Genomic DNA, 22953 nt, shown 5'->3' on the forward strand with positions numbered 1-22953 from the left:
AGATAGCTGACATACTCAAAATATCCAAATCAATATTTATTGGTGAAAATGAAAAATGTGTCTTTTATTTTATGGAAAAAAACATTACAGACTTTTTGGCCAACTTGATATTCTGTAATACAGGCATATATGCCATATGAGATAAAGATTTAGCTATAAGGGATTTTCATTCATTCAGTAATTTGATTGCTTTGGTAATAATAATGGTAACTGTAAATGATTTTTGAGAAAGTTAAATATCATTGGAACCCTCATTGAATAAACTAGGTAGCGTATTAATCAATATCCTCCCACATGTTATCATATCTTTAGGTGCACATACTTTTATTACTTGGATCATAACAGGAAGGTGCTAACCTAGTTTTTTCATGAGTGACACATCATTCTAGATTTATATCATTTTTTAAAATTTTTATTTATTTTTAGACAGAGGGGAAGGGAGAGGGAGAAAAATCAATGTATGGTTGCCTCTAGCACGCCCCCTACTGGAGACTTGGCCTGCAACCCAGGCATGTGCCTGACTGGGAATCGAACCAGTGACCCTTTGGTTTGCAGGCTGGCACACAATCCACTGAGCCACACCAGCCGGGGCTAGATTTTATATCATTTTTTAAAAATTAAACTTATTGGGGTTGACATTGGCTAATAATGTTTCAAATGTATAATAATACCTCATCTGTACATTGCGTTGTGTGCTTCCCCCCAAGTGTACTCTCCTTCTGTCATCATATATTTGGCCCCCTTTACCTTCTTCAGCCTACCCCAATACCCCTTCCCCTCTGGTTCCACCATACTGCTGTCAGTGAGGTCTTTTTCTTTGATCATTTGTTGCTGTGTTTTATACTCCATGAGTGAAATCATATGGTTCTTGTCCTTTTCTATCTAACTTATTCCACTTGGCATGATACTCTCAAGATTCATCCATGTTATTACAAATGGCAATATTTTATCCTTGTGGTTGAGTAGTATTCCACTGTATATATGCACCACATTTTCATCCATTCATCCATTAGAGGATGCTGAGGTTATTTCCGTGTATTGGCCACTGCTAATAATGCTGCGGTGAACATAGTGGCAATACATCTTTCCAAATAAGTGTTTTCAAATTTTCCTGGTAGGTACCCAAATGAAGGATTGCTGAGTCAAATGGTAACTCCATTCTTAATTTTTTGAGGAACCTCCATACTGTTTTTCTGTAGTGGCTGTACCAGTTTTCATTCCCACCAACAGTGTGAGAGGATTCGTTTTTATCCAAAATCTCTCCAACGCTTATTCTTTTTCTTATTGATAACAGCCATACTAACAGGTGTGAGGTGGTAGCTCATTGTGGTTTTGACTTGCATTTCCCTAATAGTGAAGTTGAACATCTTTTCATATACCTGTTGACCTTGGGAGAATTGTCTGTTCAGGTCCTCTGCCCATTTTTTATGGGACTTTTTTGTTGTTATTGTATGAATTCTCTATATATTTTGGATATTAGACCATTATTGGAAGCATTGTTTGCAAATAATCTTATGCCATTCAGTTAGTTGCCTTTGTTATGTTGGTTTCTTTTTCTGTTCTGAAGCCTTTTAGTTTGATATAGTACCATTCATTTGTATTTGTTTTTACTTCCCTTGCCTTTGGGGTTAAATTCATAAAATCCTCTCTAAGGCCAAGGTCTGTAAGTTTTCATGCCTTATATTTAGGTCTTTGGCCCATTTAAATTTTTGTGGTGGTGTCAGCATTCTAGTTTCATTCTTTTACATGTAATTTTCCAACTTTCATGGCACCATTTATTGTTTTGCTCAGTTTCTCCCCTTAGTTCTGTTAGTAGTTACTTTATATATTTTGGTGCCCACAGTTGGGTGAATATATTACATTAATAAGTCATGTGTCTTTTTAATGTATTGTTCTATTTATTTTTTATCTTTAAGCCTTAACCAAGGATATAGTCATTGATTCCAGAGACAGAGAGGAAGGGAGAGAGAAACATCGATCAGTTGCCTCCCATACATACCCTAACCAGAAACTGAACCCACTACCTTGGCATGTGCCCTGACCGGGAATTGAACCCACGGCCCTTCAGTTCACGGAAGGATGCTCCAACCAACTGGGACACACCAGCCAGGGTGTATTGTCCCATGTATCTATCATTATAAAATGTCCACCTCTTGTTACTGTTTTTATCTTGAAATCTGTTTTGTCTGATAGAAGTATGGCTACACTTGCTTTTGTCTAGATTCTTTGTAGTATCATTTTCCACTCTGTCACTGAATCTATGTCACTGCAGCTGAGATGTGACTCCTGAATGCTGTGTATAGTTCTTTTTTGATCCATCCCACTGTACTGAACCTTTTAAATTGGTGAGTTCAGTCCACTTACATTTAGGATGTTATTAATATATGAAGCTCTCCGGTAGCCATTTTTTTTAAAGATTTTATTTTTAGAGAGAGGGGAAGGGAGGAAGAAAGAGAGGGAGAGAAACATCAGTCAGTAGTTTCTTGCATGCACCCCATACCACCAACCCAGGTATGTGCCCTGACCGGAAATCAAATCAGTGACCTTCTGCTTTACAAAATTACACCCAACCCACTGAGCCACATTGGTCAGGGCTGTTGTAGCCATTTTATCTGATTTTCTGGTAGCTCTGTCGCCACTTTTCCGTTAAAAAAATTTTTATTTATTTATTTATTTATTTTTAGAGAGCAGGGATGGGAGGGACAGAAATATCAATGCCAGAGAAACATTGATTTGTTGTTTCACTAATTTTTGCATTCACTGGTTGATTCTTGTACATGCCCTACTGGGGACTGAAACCGCAAGCTTGGTGTATCAAGGCGATGCTGTAAGCAACTAAGCTACCCAGCCAGGGCCTGGTGGTCTCTATCTTCTAAGCTTGCTAGTTTGTTCTTCATCTCTTTATTGAGTTCTTCAGTGCTAGAATTTGGTGGTGATTTTTTTTAATACTTTCAGTCTCTTTGGCGAAGTACCTGCCTTTTGTTTATTTTTATTTCTGAGTTAATTGAACTTTCTCTTATACCCTGTTGAGTGTTTTCATAACTGAAATCTTGAATTCTCTGCCATTTAAATCACATACTTCCCCTTATTTTATAGAGATTTTAAATTTTCTTTCATTTTGTTTCGTTACTTTGGTTATTTATTGTGCTTGAGTTACTTTTCTGCCTGGACAGTTGTGGGAATGAAAATTTTTTTATGTATTTGACACTTCACTGTATAGCAGGTTGATATGCAGAAGTCTTTGCTTCCTGGTAGGTGGTGCTGAAACACAGACTTTTCTCATTTGCACAGCTGGGGCTTCCGGGATCTCTGTGGGAACACACCCCACATTCCCTGAGGAAGTGGATGTCCCCTTTGCAACTCAGTTACCTCAGTCTCAGGGCACCACTCCTGTGGGTTGAAGCAGCAGGCTATGGGTCTCCTGTTTGTTCCCAGCACCACCTTCCTGGAAGCAAAAAGCCCCTGGCACAGCCGCTCTTGAGTTGACCTGGCTGCCTCTACCACTCTGCACCTTGATGGGTGGGGGAGGGGTTGGCTTGGGAAGTGGGATCACACATCCACACCTCTGTCATCCTAGGGGATTTAGCCACAATGGGTATAGCCTACTTCGAGGGGATGTTGTTTGCAGCACTCTGTACCCAGTAAGCCAGAATGCAATGATGGGGTGGGTTAGTTCCCAAGTCTGCAAAATCCTTGTCTGGTGCTGGCGGGCTGTGGAATGCTGCAACCCTCTGCACTGCTTTCCTGACCTTGACCTTGGGCCCTGCTGCAATGTGTACTGGACACCCAGGTCTGATTCTTGGTCTCTCCATCTGTGGTTTTCCTAGTGGGGCTTCTACTCCAATCCTTGAATGCCATGGTGTCCACTGGGGTGGGGGGAGGAGGGAGACAAGTGCTAGACTAGGCACAGATTGTCCCTAGCCTTTGTCCCGTCCCCACCATCTCCACTGTCTGCTCAGATATGTCCTATCTCAACGTGCTCCTCTCTCAGACGTGTTTATGTTTGAGCAGGGAATCCTTTGCTGCATTATATAGCGCTCCAACATGTTGCAACATTAAATGGAGACCTGGAGGTCTTTTCAGGCCACCATCATTCTCCATAAAATCATTTTCATGGCTGTATATTATTTGAACACATTTACTCAAATATTTTTCAGATACTTCCTTGCTTTTCTTAAATTCAATATAAACATCTTTATGTATGCTCTGTCTCACTTTTTCTACAATCCCCTAATTTAGGACTGCTAGATCAAAAGGTGTTTTTATACACATTGACCAGCTAATGTTCACTTCTACCAAGAGGTGCTGAACACAGAATGCTGTGAAAATGACTACCTAAATAGTTACATTTAATGAAATTTCAATTAAAAACCTTTCTTGTCCTGCTTCCCTCCTCCTTATTTTAGCAGGAAGAATGAGGGTGGAATGTGACACAATTCATGTCCTTGAAGTCTGCAAAGCCCCTGCCTAAATGGTCTAAGTGGAGGAAGTACTGTGTGTAGAGAAGGCACTTTGACCTTGGCTTGTGTGAAAATAATAAGAAACCAATTATTAACAATTCAAGTTTACTAAAATTTTATGTCATTAGTGTTACAGTAAAATTGTACCTTAATGAATTAGGGTTCAAAATTTCCATTCTCATAAATTCACTATTAGATGAAAAAGGACTTTTCAACCTAAAAATACAAACTAATGATTAAATAGTATACTGTGTGCACAGATAATACACTGTACAAAACAATGAAGCCGAATGGGGAATAGGAGCCATTCAGAAGTCTTGTTGAAATTAGTATGTATTATTGTGGATGGCAGCATCATATCATTCTTTTTGAGTATGCTGTGATGAATTTAAGGTAGAGAACTGACTAGAAATTTCAAATATTTCTTCACTTTGTTCAGTAATTGCTGGTCACCTATTACAAGCCAAGCAGTTCTACAAGGCAGAAAGAGTGATGAAAAACACCCCATCTATGTGGAGGTTATGTTGTAGGTGATATCACTTTCATCGGTCCATCATTATACTTTTTTTATAGAGTCCTGTACATAACCTTCATTGTAAGCCCCTCTTCTCGGTAGACTCCAATGAAATTTAAGATTCTTCTGTTGTGTTCATCTTTAGAACTGGGACATTCAAAACTCTACTTTAACTGCTTACCACATTTAAAAAACCACTCTTCTATTATGTGTGAAATCTGATGTTTACAAAGAATTCATCTCCCGAGTTCTTAAAGCACATTTCATACAGCTGCTTTCCTGTAACAATTCCTCAAAGCTCCCGAGTTCTGAAGGAGCCTTCCACAGCTACGAGCAGACACCTTCTAATGGACAGAGATGTGACCTCTAACCAAAGGCTCTCACACGCACTACTATAGATTCCCCCCAGCGTGGATTCTCTGATGATATACAAGATGTGATCTCTGGCTGAAGCCCTTGCAACATATGTTACATATGTAAGGTCTCTCTCCCGTGTGGACCCTCTGATGTGTGTGAAAATGTGAGGCCTGACTGAAGCCCTTCCCGCACTGCTGACACATATAGGGTTTCTCTCCTGTGTGAACCCTCTGATGAGCACTGAGCCCAGCACTCCAACTGAATTCTTTTCCACACTCCTCACATTTAAATGGTTTCTCCCCGGTGTGAATGATTTGATGGACTTGAAGATTCGACCTCTGGCTGAAGGCCTTACCACAGGTATCACATTTATATGGTTTTTCTCCAGTGTGGACTCTCTGATGCGCTTGAAGATGTGAAGACTGACTGAATCGCTTCTGACATGCATCACATTTGAATGGCTTCTCCCCAGTGTGGACACTCTGATGAGCTTGAAGATTTGAGGCCTGACTGAAACCCTTCCCACACTCTTCACATTTATACGGTTTCTCTCCTGTGTGGACTCTTTGATGATTGTGAAGATTCAAGCTCCAATTGAAGCGCTTCCCACACACCTCACATTTGTAGGGTTTTTCTCCAGTGTGGACTCTCTGATGGGCCTGAAAATATGAACTCTGACTGAAGCCTTTGCCACACACATTGCATCGAAATGGTTTCTCTCCTGTGTGAACCCTCTGATGGCTCTGGAAACTTGAGGCTGAGCTAAAGCCCTTACCACATTCTTCACATTTATAGGGTTTCTCTCCTGTGTGGACTCGTTGATGACTATGGAGATTAAAGCTTAAACTGAAGCACTTCCCACACTCCTCACATTTGTACGGTTTCTCTTCAGTGTGCACTCTCTGATGGGTATGGAGATTTGAACTACAACTAAAGCGTTTACCACAATCTGCACATTTGTATGGTTTCTCTCCAGTGTGGATTCTCTCGTGGGCCTGCAGGTGTGATCGCTGAGTGAAGCCCTTTCCACAGATCTCACATTTGTAAGGTTTCTCTCCAGTGTGAACTCTGCAGTGAATGTTCAGATCTGTGCTACGACTGAAGCCCTTCCCACAACTTTCACATCTATAAGGCTTCTCTCCTGTGTGAATAGGCAAGTGAGCATAAAGGTGAGAGGTCTGATTAAAGCTCTTACCACACTCTAGACATGAATAGGGTTTCTCCCCTGTGTGAACTCTTTGATGAGTTTGCAGGTTTGAGCTTTGACTAAAACCCTTCCCACACTCACGACACCAGTAACGTTTTTTCCCTGCGTGAACGTACTGTTGAACAGGAATGGTTGAGCTGTACCTGCTATCCTCATGTGTACTACATGTAATGGGCTTCTTTCCCAAGTGTACCTGCTGATGGACCTCAAGACTGGAGCTGTCACTGAATGCTTTTTCACATTCATTACACTGATAGGTTTTCTGTCCTGTGTGGAATATACTGAGCTGGACAAGAGGGGACACCTTTGAGATGTCCTCACCACAATCTTTGTTGCTGTGAGCATGATTTCTCTTGTGTACTGTATCATCATCAGGGGAATAGGAATTACAACTGAAGACATCAGCATGTGGGACAAATACACAGAACTTGTTTTTCACTGGCACCTGCTTACAACTTCCCTGATAATTCTGTGTCTCGTTCAAGTATGTTTTATTCCAAGAATTCTGAGCTCTCCTTGCTGGAAATCCTTGATTTTCATTAATATCAGAATGATTCTCAGTAAGATTCATTATACAACTGTCCTCCACATAAGCCTGCATGGATACTCCTGTTCCCACCTGATATGGGGAATTAGGTTGTTTGGGGAACTGTGAACTCTTTTCTTCAATATGTATCATGGAATCTTGACTTTTCGTTAATTTACTCACAACATGTCTCTTCATTTGCCAGCATGAAAGCTCTCCCAATGAAAGGCACCTTACTCCTGCTTCATGAAGAGTCTCCAGCTCATTTTCATTCCTGCTTCCTGAAAGAATTAGGGACAAAGAGTGACATCAGCAAGAATGTAGGCTAGGAATCCCCAAACCTTTGTTCCACCACTGAAACATTAAAAAACAAAACAACAACAACAACAACAAAAACTAGAGACTAGCAAAAATAAATGTGAGAGTTCTGAAAAACAGTCGAAGATCTACAGCCAACAAGAGAGCATACAGATGTGAAAAAGCCACATTTAAAAAGGTAAGAAATTTGGGGACCATCTCAGATGGAGGGGATAAGGTCTTGTCAAGTGTCTTCTAAGCATGTGTCTTCCCTGGGGCTGTGTGTGAGTGCTTTTTCCCATTCCCCTCCATACACAATTACTTTTAAATGCCTTGCCATTTTTACTTATGGCATGGTATGGTCTAAAGGATGCAGAAGTTCACCTCTCAATTCCCTACCTCAAACTGCATAGAGCAGGGCAGATTTTCTTTGCAATATTCTAACCTGTCTTGAGGATCTGGTCTCCGCTTTGCCTGACTCAGACAAAATGGGAAAAAGGAATGGAAAGTAGCAGTAGACACTGTTCATGGGAGCTACACAGGGAATATAGACATGCAGAGGCCTAGAAAGAAATTATGTGTAAAGGAATACACTAGAACATCTAAGTCCAAGAAAAATTCAAGTAGCACTTGTTGGAAGATACAGAGATTTAAAAGCATCTGTGTGAGAGGAAACTGAACAGGCATACACAGAACCAGGAAAGTCAATAGCTGAGAAAATGACCTGGGAAGACCTTAAGCCCTAATTCTGGCCAGATCTCAGGGCTCAGAACACACCCTGCACATTACGCTTCCCCAGAAAAGAGCCAATCAGCAAAGACTGGTAGAGGGAGCTGTTTTCTCAAATGCTCGATTTCCTTCCTTCCTTTCTTGTTTTTTAATCCAAAGCAATCCTGTACTAGGTAATTTACATTCACTTTTTTCCTTTTCTTTTTTTAGATTATTTATTTATTTATTTAGAGAGAGAGGGGAAGGAAGGGAGAAAGAGAGGGAGAGAAATAGCTCCCTCTCTTGTGCAAGAGATACATTGATCGGTTGCCTCTTGCATGCCCCTAACCCGAACCTAGACCGCAACCCAGGCATGTGCCCTGGCTGGGAAATTGAACTAGTGACCTTTTGGTTCACAAGCCAGCACTGAGTCCACTGAGCCACACCAACCAGTGCTCAAATGCTCAATTTTCAACAATAAGAGCATAAAAGAAATGGGAAAATATGGTCTATTCACAAGAAGAAAATTAAGTGGCTGAAACAACTATTCGTGACGAAACAGGTATCACAGAATCAGATAAAGACTTTAAAACAACTGTCTTATATATGCTCAAAGGGATAAAGGAGAAAGTGTTGTAGGAAAGATGGCAGAGTAGGAAGCTCCAGTCCTTTTGCCACATAGAACACCAAATAACCAACAACCTATGGGAAAAAAATCACTTTGAGAACTTTAAACACCAGTTAAGAAACTGCAACAACCAAGAAAACCAAAAATCTGTGAATTAAAAACTGTCCAAAAATTCCTAGGTTTTCCACTTGCCTCACCCTTGCAGGCACAGTGTTGGCAACTAAGGCCGGCAGGAGACTTCCTCGTTCCTGGTTCCTCCCTCAGATGGAAAGAGAAGGACAGAACTTGCTTATGTGATCTGGCTGGTTAGGAAACTGCCTATGGGACTGTTTCTGTCTTGCCTGATGGAGCGCTGATGGGAACGTGACATAGTTTTGATACCAGATTTGACATCAGACTACAGGGAGTTTGCAGACCCACAGACAAGAAATTATAGGCATAGGACTATAACAGAAAACCTAAGGCCCTGGAAAAAAGCAAGAGTGGGACTCAGGGAAATCATCATATTCAAAAGTAGCTATATACTTGGGGTTATTGGAATAACAGAACACACAGTCCTGGGAAGATCCACCTCAGACAGTGCTTGAAAGGATCCTGTGTCTCCATGTCAAAATGACCAATAAGGGTCTATCTCTACACAAAGCCAGTCCATATAGACAGAGAGGTGATGGTCTTTTCAAATGCTTACTTTCAACAACAAAAAAACAAGAGGCATAAAAAGAGCAAGGAAACATAACCCATTCAAAGGAAGAAAATAAATCTTCAAAAACCAACCTTAAAAAAATAAGGCACTTACTTGAAAAAGATTTTAGAAATGAACATTTTAAATATGTCCAACGAGCTATAGGAGAATACTGACAGGTAACTACAAATCAGGAAAACACAGGAACAAAACAAGGTTATCAGCAAATAATCAAAAATTACTAAAAAGTATCAAACAGAAATTCTGAAACTGAAAAATACAATAACAGAATTGAAAACTTCTCTGGAATAGTTCAACAGCAGACTAGAACAGGAGGAATAATCAGTGAACTTGAAGTAATGTCATTTAAAATGACCAATTTTCAAGAGGAAAAAAGAATGAAGAAATGTGAACAGGGCTTATGGGACATCATCAAGAGGAGCAAGGTATGAACTATGTGAGTCCCAGAGAAGAGAGAGAGAGAGATAGGGGGGGCAGGAAACTAATCTGAAGAAATACTGGCTGAAACTTTCAAAATTGGGGAAATAGATATAGTGATACAAAAAACTCAAAAAACTTCAATGGGATAAATCCCAAAGGTCCCACATCAAAACACATTATGCAACTGTCCAAAGTCAAATACAAAGACAGAATCTTGAAAACATCAAGAGAAAATCAACTTGTCACATACAAGAGATCCTAAATAAGATTACCAGCAGTTTTCTCAATACAAACTTTGTAGTCCAGAAGGCACTGGCATGAGAGCAAAATAGTCAGCTGAGCATATTTACAGCAAAACTGTCCTGCAAAATGTGACAGAAATTAAGACACAACACTCCAAGGTAAAACCTGAAGTAGTTCATTGCCATTAGACTTGATCTACAAGAAATGCTAATGGGAATCCTATCCTTTCATTTGAAATGAAAGGGCATTAGACAGTAACTGAAAAACTCATTAGGGAAGGGAGTCATGATGTTATAGATGAGGAAATAAGAGTCCAAAGAGAACTTCCTGAGCTTGTCTGGGGGCCAGTTAACATTGTTCTCACCCTGTCATGCTTATGTTATAACAAGATTATGTCTAGTTTCACCAACTAATTATAATTTATTCTTTTCCTAGTTCAGGATCATCACCAATCTAAAGTCTACACATGTTTACCCAAAACTATAAAAAGTTCTCTGCTACAGGCAAGTATATGGAGAAATATAAAACTTGTATTATCATATTTAAATATTTTTTTAAAAATTCTCACCTGAGAATTTTTTTTTTTTTAACTGAATTTTGAAGGGGAGATGGGGAAAGGGAGAGAAACATCAATGTGACAGAAAAACATCGATCAGTTGCCTCCCATATGCACCCCCAACCAGGGATTGAACCCTCAAACCTAGGTATGTGCTCTGACCCAGAAGCAAACTTGCACTCCCTTTGGTATATGGCACAATGCTCCAACCAAGCCACCAGGCTGCATTATTGTATTTTTGGTTCATAAGTTACCTTTTACTTCTGTTAATAGATTTATAAGTGTTATGCTTTTAAATCCTATGTTAATGAGTGCACAATATAAAGATTTTTTAACATCAATACCATAAGAGGTGTGTGTGTAAAAAGTAGAGTTTTGTAAACAGCTGAAATTAAGTTATTAAAACAGATTTTTATAACTTTAGGATGTTTTATGTAAACTCTTTGGTAACCACAAAGAACATACCTAAATAATATACACAAAAGAAAATGGTGAATCAAAAAATACCAATATAAAACCTCAAGTAAACACAAAGGAAAACAGTAAGGGAGGAAAAGGAGGACAAAAATGCTGTAAGACACAGAAAACATGGATTACATTCCCCTAGAAAAGACATAGAATGGCAGAATGGATTAAGACAACATGATCCCATATATGCTGTCTATAAGAGACTCACATTAAATCTAAGGACACGCATAGGTAGAAAGTAACAGGACAGAACAATATAGTCTGTGCAAACTATCCAAACAAGAGTAGGGGTGGCTATACTTATATAAAACAAAACAGATTTTTGTCAAACTAGTACAAGATACGAAGGACACTGTACAGTGACAAAAGGGTCCATTCACTAATAAAATCAATTATAAACATATATGTACCAAACATCAGAGGTCTTGACTATGAGGCAAAAATAGAACTAAAAGAAGAAATAGAGAGCTCTATAATACTTGTAGGAAATTTCAACACTTCATAATCATTAAAGAACAAAGATAATTAATAAGAATGCAGAGGACTTGGCCCTAGCTGGTGTGGCTCAGTGGATTGAATGCCAGCCTGCAGACCTCGATTCCCAGTCAGTACACATGCCTGGGTTGTGGGCCAGGTCCCCAGTAGGGGGCAGGCAAGAGGCAACTGATGGATGTGTCTCTTGCATATCGATATTTCTCTCCCCCTCTTTCTCCCTTCCTCCTCTCTAAAAATAAATAAATATTTTTTTAAAGGATACAGGGGACTTGAACATTATAGAACAATTGTACCTAACAGACATACAGAACACTCCACCAAACAATAGCAGAATAAACACTTTCTCAAGTGCTCATGAACAGTCTACAGGAAAGATCATGTATTAAGTCACAAACAATTGCTAATAAATTTTAAAAGACTGAAATCACACAAAGCATCTTTTCCAATCATAATGGAATAAATTAGAAATTAGTAACAAAAGGAAAATTCACCTATGTGGAAATTAACATACAATGGATCAAAGAAGAAATCACAAGGAAAATTAGAAAATATCTAGAGACAAATAAAAACAAAAATACAACACATCAGAATTTATGAATGCAGTGAATACAGGGCTAAGAGGAAATTTTATGGTTGTAACTGCTGACACTGGAAAAGAAGATCTCAAATTAACACCCTAACTTTACACCTTAAAGAACTAGAAAAAAAGGGTGGTGAACATGCAATATAATATAAAGGTGACGTATTATGGAATTGTATACCTGAAATCTGTAAAATTTTATTAACCAATGTCACCGTGATAAATTCAATTTAAAAAAAAACCTAGAAAAAAAGAAACTAAACTCAAAGCTAAAAGAAGGAAGGAAATAAAGATCAGAGCAGAGAAAATGAAACAAAATAGAAAAACAATACAGAAAAATCAACATAAACAAGCCTTGGTTCTTCAGAAAGATAAGACTTGATAAACCTTTAGCTACTTAAACAAACAAACTGAACTAAAATAATTAGAATTAGAAATTAAGGTGGAACATTACTACTGACCTTACAAAAATACAAAGGATTGTAAGAAAATACTATGAATATCTGTACACCAACAAATTGGAGAAGCTAGATGAAATGCCTTAATTCCCAGAAACACAATACCTACCAAGACTGAATCACAAAAAAAATATCCAAACAGATCTATAACTACTGAGGAGATTGAATCAGTAAATAAAAGCTTCTCAACAATGAAAAATCCAGGGGGCCATTAGCACACACATAGCTTCATTAATGAATTTTGCCAAATTCATAAAAGAGGGGAATTACAACTGATTCTACAGAAATAAAAGGGATTATAAAAGAATATTATGAAAAAACTATGTTAAAAATTAAACAACCTAAATGAAATGGATAAATTCCTAGATGTATCCAAACTACCAAGACTGAATCATGAATAAAAATTTAAACATACCTCTAACTAATAAAGAGGTTGAAACAGTGATCAAAAACCTCCCAACAAAGAAAAGCCCAGGACCAGATGGCTTCACTGGAAGATTCTACCAAATATTTAAAGAAATATCACAAAAGGAACATTTACAAAGTAATTCTGTAAGGCCAGCATTACCCTGATTCTAAAGCCAGACAAAGCCACTATAAGGAAACTACAGACCAATATCCTTGATGACTACTGTTAAAAAAATCCTTAGCAACTTATTAGCAAACAATTCAACAGAAAAATAAGAGGATTACATATGATGACCAGGTGGGATTTATTCCTGCAGTGCAAAGATGTTTCATAATATGAAAATCCAACAACATTGTCATAGAGACCACAAAAGAATGGGGAAAATGGTCATCTCAGTTGGTTCAATAGAAGTATTTGATAAAATTTAATATCCTTGTATGATAAAACACTTGACAGACTGCAACACAATAACGATGCGAAAGGCGAACAGCCCGACATCATCCCCAGTGGTGACAGCTTTCTCTCTAACACCAGGAACAAGGTAAGGATGCCTGCCATTGTCAATTCTATTTAACACAGTACTAGAAGTGCTAGCCAAAGAAAGTAGGCAAGAAAAGAAAAGAAGACATCTATTCCAATTGGAAAGGAAAAGTGAAATTATATCCATTTATAGATGATGTGATCTCACTTGTAGAAAATATTAAAGATTATGCGCGCACACATACATACACAAAAACTGCAACCAACAAGCAAATTCAAAAACAAACACCCTGATTCAAATATGAGCAAAAGATATGAGGGGAATTCTTTGTGAAATGTATGACTGATCACTAGGCCATACACCTCAAACTAATACAAAATAATATTGGATGTAAACTGTAACTGAAAAATAAAAGTTAAACACTGAGCAGAAGACTTGAACAGACATTTCTCCGAATATATACAAATGACCAATAGGCACATGAAAAGATGTTCAACATCTCTAATCATTACAGAAATGCAAAACAAAATAGTAAGATACCACTTCACACTCATTAGGATGGCTATTTTTTTAAATCAACTTTAGAGAGGGAGACAAAAACAGTGATTTGTTTTTCTATTTATTTATGCATTCATTGGTTGATTCTTGTATATGCCCTAACCAGGGATCCAACCTGTGATCTTGGTGTACTAAAACAATGCTCTAATCAACTGAGCAACCCAGCCAGAGTTCTGGTGGCTATTATTTAAAAAAAAGAAGAAGAGAAGAAGAAGAAGAGGAAAGAAAGGAAGGAAGGGAAGAAGAAAGGAAGGAAGGAAGGAAGAAACCCACATTCTGGAGAGGATGCAGCAAACTGGAACCTTGTTCACTGCTGGTGGGAATGTAAGTGGTATTCCTACTGTAGAAAGCAGTGTGGGTGTTCCTCAAAAATTAAAAATAGCCTTGTCTGACCATGACTGGTGTGGCTCACTTGGTTGGGCATTGTTCCACAAAGCGAAAGACCACCAAGGTTGTGGGTTCTATCCCAGATCAGGGCACAAACAGGAACCAACCAATAAATGCATAAATGAGTGGAATAACAAATTGATGTCTGTCTGTCTGTCTCTCTCCCTCTCTCACTCTCCCCAACTTCCTGTCTAAAATCAATAAAATTTTTAAAAAATTTTTTTAAAGTGCCATGGTTGGTGTGGGTCAGAGGATTCCGTACCAGCCTGTAAGCCAAATGGTCGCCAGTTCAATCCCCAGTCAGGGCACATGCCTGGGTTGTGGGCCAGGTCTCCAGTGCGGGACGTGCGAGAAGCAACCACACAATGATGTTTCTCTCCCTTTCTTTCTCCTTCCCTTCCCCTCTCTAAAAATAAATAAATAAAATCTTAAAAAAAATTTTTTTTAAAGCATGTGGAGAGTGAGAAGACGGTATTTTAAATAGAGTGCTCACAGAAGCACTTGGACAAAATGACTTCTGAGCAGAGATATGAATGCATAAGAAAGCATGGTTCAAGGTTTATGGGAAAGCAGCATTCTGCCTAGAGAAAAGATCCCGATGCAGAAACATAATCGTTCTGCATTAGAGATAAGTAAGGCTGGCACCATCAAAAGGAGAGAAACGACAGGAGAAAGACACAGAATGGGAAAGCCTGGAGAAGAGCAAACACGATAGGGTCTTCAAGGCCACTTAAATACTTCGGGTTTTGTTCTGAGTAAAATGGAAAGTCAGCAAAGGGTGTGAAGCAGAGGAGTGACATGATGTGATGCTGTTTCCCAAGCGTCTCTGGAGTCACTGTGTCAAGGCCAGATTCCCCAGAGGAGAGACCGAATGATGGGCTGTTACCTTCAAGGCCTCCCACGGCACAGCTCTCCCTGGAATGCCCACCTCCTTGGGTTTGGATCTCTGTCATCCAAAGCTTTTCCTCTCTCTCCAACTGGGATATCACATCTGGTTTAAAGGACTGATGCCCTGTGAAAAGACAAGATTAAAGCGATACATTAAAGATAAAAAGTGCTACAAAATTACAGTTCCAATCCCATGATGTAAAGCTCTTCCCTTCCCCCAAAGCAGTGTTTGTAAAACATTTTGATGCAACTTAACTAAATTAACTTCATGACCCAACAATGGATCATGACCCACAAGTTTAAAAAAGGTGTATGCAATGAGGAGCCAGGTACAGCCAAGCCCAACTGTTCATTTATGGTTAATTTACAAAAGTCAAATGTTTACCTTGGAACAAAGACTAGAAACGTCTTGTCTCTACTTGCAAACACACTGGAAAACTCTGGTCTCTAAGGGGTCCCGAAGCCTTGAAGTACTGGGCAGAGGTCAGGGATGCTACCAAACATCCTAAAACGCACAGAACGGTCCCCACAACATACAAATATCTGGCCCAAAATGTCAACAATGCCGAGACGGAGAAACCCCGTGCAAGGGGCTGAAGCCACGTTATGGAGGACGCCTGTCCTCACCCACTGAAACCAGGTTCCGGAAGTTCTCCAGTGTCACATCTCGGTACAGCTTCCTCTGGACGGAGTCCAGCAGCCCCAGCTCCTCCTCCGTGAAGACCACAGCCACATCCTTGAATGTCACCGCCTCCTGCAACACCAAACACAGGCAACCTCAACCTCACAACTGGGCAGAGGGCATCACTGAGAGGTGAGGGGGGAGCTCTGTCCCGCAGAGTCTCTCCAGTCACCACGGATGAAGAAATAAACTGTACCAGACATGATGTGCCTGTCAGGAGAGGGGGTGGTGATTCCCTCCAGTGGAGAATGCCCCAAGCCCTTCTCTTTAAGTGGCTTTTATTGAGTTTAGCTTGTATGGGGATACATAGTAAAGCTTATCAATTAATGTTAAACAGTAATGATTAAAGGAAGGAGGCATGGTTCAAGGATAACAGTAAAGGGATTACAAGAGTCTTTCTGAGTCAGGGTCAGGTGAACAGAGTGACACCCATTCGGCCCTGAAACCTGGGGAAAAAATGTCATCCTATGTTCGATCCCAAACACAGTACTCGTTAACTCAAGGGCACTCTTAGCAAAGAAGGTTTCATAGGATTTAATGCATTCCTATTCCAGGCCTAACTGTCCTTGGGAACTGCCTGATCCAGTTTAGAGCTGTATCTGCCTCTAGCAGTATTTCAAGCCTGAGCCAGGTGCGGGGAGCAGAGCAGCAAAGAGATGAGGAGACTTCTTTCAGATAGAATGAGGACTCTGGCCATGACAAAGCTGAGGGGTGAGGGTCTTCTGTCCCTTCTCCATGTCCCCCAAGTCCTTCCCTATGGCCCCTATGCAACTGTGCCTATCTTAGGTTACCCCTGCCATTGAAGGATCTTACTTGTCATTGACTAAGCAGCCATCCTCCAGGGCCAAGCAGGGTGATGTGAGAGAGGCAGGTGCTGCGCCCCTGCCAGAGAGACAGGTTTTGTCTCCTCAGTGGCCTATTTTCCCAAGGCCTTCTTGCTCAGCTACAGCCTTGGGGCCCTCTCACCTGTCAGCAGGCTGCAGTCCCTGAAATCAGGCAGGATGGTTCCCAACAGAGAGGGTGGAAGAAATAGGTGGGAAGCTGTCCCAGACTCTAATGGACCTGAACCACTACTTTTAGGTGAGTTTCTCCTCTTCCCCTTTTGCAATCACGCCAAAAAGGGGAAGAGGAAGAGGAAGGAACCAAGAGAAACATTAAAAAAAAAATCTGTGTACATTTAACACGGCACCCTTTATGTAGTTAAATAAAGCTTCTAGAACAGTCATTGTCAAATCATGGCATACACGTTTTACAATTAGGCTGACAGTGTCAGATAACGTAAGAAACTGAGTTAATTTAGATTCAACAATATTGAACGGTGCCTATCTCCTCCTTTCCCTGGGTAGTACCACTATTTCGTCAATGTTTGCCAATCTAACATTCTTTGTCTTCAGTACCCCTCTGGAGCAGGTATGTAATTCATTCTCTGTTCTCAGGAACATGCTGTATTTGTCAAATGCAGGAGCTTTCAGTGTCGAGGTTACAGCACAGGCTCTGGAGACTGACTGCCTCTGTTCGCACGCTAAGGTTCTGTCCGTTACGAGCTTTCTTGAACAAGTCACCTAACTTCTCAATACCTCAATTTCTGCAAATGTACAGTACATCATAGGGTACTTGAAGGGATTAAATGAGACTATTTGCAGGACTGAGGACAGTATGACACACATTAAAAACTCAATATGCCAGTCATCACTATTAGTACTCATTATTCATGGCTGCAAGGTGTTTCATAAAAATGATGAACGATACCAAATAAATAATGCAATAATTTAAAATTTTTTAATTGTTAATAATGCTGCAAAAACCCCACAAACTTTTTACATATATCTCAGCCAACTTGTCTGGTTTTTTCTTAGGCTAAGTTCCAAGAAGTGGCAGTTGTGCTGCTAAAAGATACGCACCGTTGTTTTATTCGTATAATGGTGATTTTCCCAATTAACTTTTCTTTTAAGCAATTAGAAGTATCCCTGATTCTCCATACTCAACATTATGTTATTTTTTTTAATCTTGGATTTAAAAAGTTTGGTAAGTGACAAAAATAACTTTTTAAAATTTTCCATTTATTAACATCTTTGGATTTTTTTCCACATATTGCCTGTTCATTTCACTTGCTCATAACCTCATGCATCAGTAAGATTCCTCCTGAGAATATTAAGCCTCTTCTTGCGTGTATAAATTCCCAGCCTCACCGCCCACTCCTGTTTCCTGTTTGTCTCATAACAAAGTTGGCTTAATAACATTTATAATAACAAAGTTATGAGATAAATAGGAAAAAATGTGTATGGCATTTTTCCTTATGGAAATTAAAATTATTTATCTAAAGACTGCTCATCTTGTCCTAACCAGTGTGGCTCAGTTGGTTGTGCATCATTCCGCAGGGCAAAGGGTCACTGGTTTGGTTCCAGGTCAGGGGACATTGCTGGGTTGTGAGTTTACTCCCAGGTCAGGGTGCATGTGAGACGCAACCAATAGATGTTTCTCTCTCCTCTCTTTCTCTCTTCCTTTCCGTCTCTCTAAAAGTGAATAAATATAATCTTTAAAGAAAAAAAAAGGACTTTGCTCATTTCTGCCTTTCATTTGGCTGAAGTTCTGAGCATCTGTGTACTGAAGAACTGGCTGACACATGTGGCAAAGAGTTGGGTGCTAAAAAGACTACAGAGAAGGGACAACGTTATTTTGGGAGTCCATCATCCACCAGACAAGCCAGGTAAACACATTGCATGGACTCCGCCCCTCGGGGCTGTAGTATCATTTCTTCTGGGTCTCTCCATTTACCATAACTGGATACACAAAACTCCTGGCTCAGGTAATTGAACCATTAGTGTGTAAAAAAATAATATAAATAGATCCACTTCAAATAAAATCAGAGCTCTCATCCCAAAGGACTGCCTTGCAAGTTTTACTCCTCAAACGTTTGGACTATAACTGGGCAAAATAACCTTTGGACCAGGCCTAATGCAGCATGGGAGCCCAACTATTGTTTGCAAGGCTAACAGGAATGCAGACATTATGACTGAAAATTAATGACATTCTTTAATCACTGTGTTAGCTTACCTGCACCTATAGAGATTACATCCTTAGCTTAATAACACCCACAGAAATGCCTCCTTTCTATTGACGTAATTATTCCCCTTCCTTTCTCACAAATACCCTCCTTCTCATTGTCTCCTAACAGGAATATTTGGGTTTCTCCCTGAATCTCTGCTTCCCTAATAGGTACTTCTTTTGGATCAAATGAAAGTCTGTTGACACTCAACTTTGGTCTTTTATTTTTGGGTTAGCAAGTGTCAGCGGGGGACTGAGTGGACTTCAGTAGGTATCTGAAAGTTCACAAATCTGTTTATGTTAAAATGCGAACAGGACCATCTATATCTTCCTACAGCTGTTCCATGGGATAAAGGCAAGGCAAGTCCCTGGTGCTCCTAGACCAAGGATGTATGTCTTTAAAATACAATAACATGTCAACGAATAAAACAGATACATAGCTCTGGCTGGTGTGGCTAAGTGGACTGAGCGCCGGCCTACAAACCAAGTCGCAGGTTCAATTCCCAGTCAGGCTACATGCCTGGGTTGTGGGCCAGGCCCCCAGTAGGGGGAGCCTGAGAGGCGACCACACGTTGATGTTTCTCTCCCTTTCTCTCTTCTCCTCTCTCTAAAAATAAATTAATTAATTAATAAAGCAAACAAAAAACCCCAGATGCTTAACTGTAATACATACATAGTTTAACTTAGAATTAAAGACAGAATCTAGCTCTTCTTGTTTGGAAACAACTAAATTTTTTTTTTCTCTGAGTTCAGTTATCAGCTGGACTCCATAACAACAAGCCATACTTTACAGATTCCTTCCACAAAATATGAGGCTCCATGCAGCAGAAAACTAAGTCCCTAGAACTTTAAGGAAAGAAAAAGATGGTAGAATTCTCAGAATTCCTATTTGGGAAGAAAGGTTATGTAGAAAAACTGTCATTGCAAACATCTTTAAAATGGTAAAATTCATAAAAGGGGGAAGAATATTAGGTATACTATGGAAAATAATGTGGCCATTTAAGTCATAGATATTAAACTTTAAAAATCCAAAATGGTTAAGCTGTGATTACAAATATATACGTGTAAATGCAAATGAAAAGGAATGTGGAAAAGTACACAGCAAATTTGTAAACATGTTTATAAAGTGGGAGTTCTTTTTTATTTTTATTTTTTTATTGTTCAATTACAGTTGTCTCCATTCCCCCCCCCCCCAAAGATTTTATTTATTTATATTTAGAGAGAGGGGAAGGGAGGGAGAAAGGGAGAGAAACATCAATATGTGATTGCCTCTTGCGTGTCCCCTACTGGGGACCTGGCCTGCAACTCAGGCATGTGTCCTGACTGGCAATTGAACCCATGACCTTTTGGTTTGCAGGCCAGCACTTAATCCACTGAACGATACCAGCCAGGGCTCCTTTTATTTTTTAAAAAAAAAAAACACAAAAAACAAAAACAAAAAAACAACCTATTAACTTTTATACTATTTTTTGGAAATAAGGAGAAAGCAAGAGCCTGGCATGCAACAATTTGTCAAGTGCCTTTGGTTCCCTTTTATCCTTCCCAACCAGGAGAAATACGCATACAAACTTTGTGAAATGAGATGTCATTTTAAGAAACAGAAAGACCCAACCTACCTGGAACTTGGTCATTTTTTTCCTCTTTATTTCTGGGAAAGGCAGAGTTCTGGATACAGAGCTGGGAAGGGAAAGCCATCATGAGAGAGATGCTAGGGATGCTGCCAGTCCACTTGGCACTTCATGGGAGCACAAAAAGGTGTTCCTTTCTCTGGGCGGAAGCAACGGCAACAAAGCTTAGTGAAAACAGGGATGGGACTCCAGCTTCCCCTTTGCCCCCAGCCAGCTGCTGCTGTTCATGAACATTCCTTAAAACAGCCCTAACCTGAGTGCCTCTTATAGCTCCCAGAGTATTCCTGAGGTTGGGTATTATAGGAACTGAGAGGAAAGCAGGCAGGCAGTATAAACTCAATGGGCCCAAAACGCCTGGGTTCAAATTCTGGCACTTCTACTTATTACTTTGTACTCATCAGGAGTGTAAACCTTGAGCAAGTCATTCATCTCTCTGTGCCTCATTCCAATCACCTGTAAATGGGGATGATGATAATACAAGTATTCCCTACCTCCTGCAGCTAAAGGCAAGCAGTAGTCTAGGATTCGTAAAACTGCCCTTGCAAATGTGATTTCCAGAAAAAAATCACTCTTTTAAGAAACCCAGAATTCAGAGATGATTGTTCTGTCCCGTGAGTTATTGTTATCCTTAGAAAAATCTAATTCCAACTGGTTATCTCACAGACAATTTTCTCTGTTGGTAATAATAGTTAAATTGCCACAGATGTTTTTTTTTTTTTCTCCTAATAGGTGCAATCCCTTGCAAATGTTATTAAGTTGGAAGAGTCTCAACAAAGTTCTTCTCCGATATACAAAAAGGTAAATAATGACTAATAAAAACCTAAGCCTAAGATATCCCGTTGCATTTAAATCAACAACACTGGCTTATTACGCAATACTGCACACTTCTTAAGGCCTCACTTTGTGTGCAGGCAGGCACTCTGCAAGCCGAGATCACGACTGTTCCTGGGTCCGGGAAAAGCCACAGAGGACTTTCCAGAATCCGACTGACGTTCACTTAGTCCAGGTGCAGAAGCAGCCCCACATCGGGCAGCGATCAATGAGCTCCGGCCCCATCCCGGGCTGGCACGAGCTTCCAAGTAACCGCAGGGCGCCTCTCTCAGTATTACAATGGAATTTATGGTGAATAGCCAACACTTTACAACGCACTAGGCACTATTTTTAAGTTTCTTTATACAACCTCACTTAATTCCCACAAGAACACCATTAGGAAGAACTACACATTTTTTGCCATGAGGAAACTGAGGCGAGGAGAGATCAAGGAACTCGCCCGATATTTTACAGCGAGAAAGAGGCAAAGCTGGCTAGTGGGTCCTGCAGGGAGGCTGGGGGAGCGGCGAGCGCAGGAGACCCTCAAACTCCACGTCCCACGCAAGCCCGCCCCCGACTCGGAAGGCTCCGCCGAGCGAATGCTCACCGCCGCCGTCTCCATATCTGCCCTCTGCCGAGGGCCGCCGGCCGCGGCTTCCCCTGCTCAGGAGGGAGGACCTAGTTACCGCTCGCTCCACGCCGAGGGAAACAGGGTTCACAGAGCTCGCCAGGACGCGAGGTTAACTCACCTCACTGCGCGCGATGTCAACTCCGACCTCGCCTTCCGGGAGCGGAAGTGCCTCGGGCTACACACGGTTCCTGGACTACACTTCCCAGAATACCCAAGGGGAGCGCCTCTTGGTTCACGCACTCCTGCACACCATTTCCCAGAATGCACTTCACAGGGCTGGCTTCCCACCTGCCGCCTAGTGTTTTGGTGGAGGATTCGGGTTGAGTCACTTGCCTGGGGCTCTGTCAGATTCCTTTTTGCTTTATTCGTTTCTTAAAGCTTATGAGAAAATAATTACGGATTTTTAAAAATATAGCCGTATAAGGGAGAAAAGCGAAGCCAAAACTATGAAAATAATGTTAAAACCAAATGTCTTATGGAAAGCAAAGGGTGGGCTAAATACTGGAAACGTAGGCGTTAAGTGACTTAGCCTGAACTGCGCAAACAGAACTAAAGGAACACTGGATCTCAAACTTGTGTCAAATGCCGGCTCCCCAAATATCACTAATATACCTGTCGATAAGATAAAAACGGAGTTTCTTACTGCGGTAAGGGAGAACCGCACCTCCACAGAGCTTCGACACCTTGACAGCAAAGTGTCAGAGCCAGGAAGGCAAGGTTGCAATTTATTGAGAATTGTAAGTTTGGTTTAAGGCGAGTCTTTCAACGCGAGGGACTTGATTAGAATTGTGTAAAGGCCATGGTGCTTTGTCCA

At 40.4% G+C, this 22953-nt stretch overlaps 1 protein-coding gene across 3 annotated transcripts; it reads right to left on the reverse strand.

Annotated features, from left to right (window-relative positions):
* Positions 1 to 3995: 3995 nt before the first annotated feature.
* On the reverse strand, positions 3996 to 22305 carry ZNF235 (zinc finger protein 235). 3 transcript variants are annotated; one of them, XM_054588580.1, is made up of 5 exons: positions 22258 to 22305; positions 20687 to 20747; positions 15971 to 16097; positions 15342 to 15467; positions 3996 to 7345 (listed from the first exon to the last, which is right to left on the reverse strand). In XM_054588580.1, exons 2-5 carry the CDS (start codon positions 20699 to 20701, stop codon positions 5367 to 5369), a joined length of 2247 nt encoding a protein of 748 aa, XP_054444555.1. In that variant the 5' UTR covers positions 20702 to 20747; positions 22258 to 22305; the 3' UTR covers positions 3996 to 5366. The 3 variants fall into 3 exon arrangements, with proteins under 3 accessions (XP_054444555.1, XP_054444556.1, XP_054444557.1); XM_054588581.1 differs by lacking the exon at positions 22258 to 22305 and adding an exon at positions 22116 to 22231; XM_054588582.1 differs by lacking the exons at positions 15971 to 16097; positions 20687 to 20747; positions 22258 to 22305 and adding an exon at positions 15729 to 15892.
* Between the last annotated feature and the right edge of the window lie 648 nt (positions 22306 to 22953).

This window comes from Pteronotus mesoamericanus, unplaced genomic scaffold, assembly GCF_021234165.1.
Source record: "Pteronotus mesoamericanus isolate MK-2021 breed Mesoamerican mustached bat unplaced genomic scaffold, CSHL_Meso_final scaffold_137, whole genome shotgun sequence".
NCBI classification, from domain to species: domain Eukaryota; kingdom Metazoa; phylum Chordata; class Mammalia; order Chiroptera; family Mormoopidae; genus Pteronotus; species Pteronotus mesoamericanus.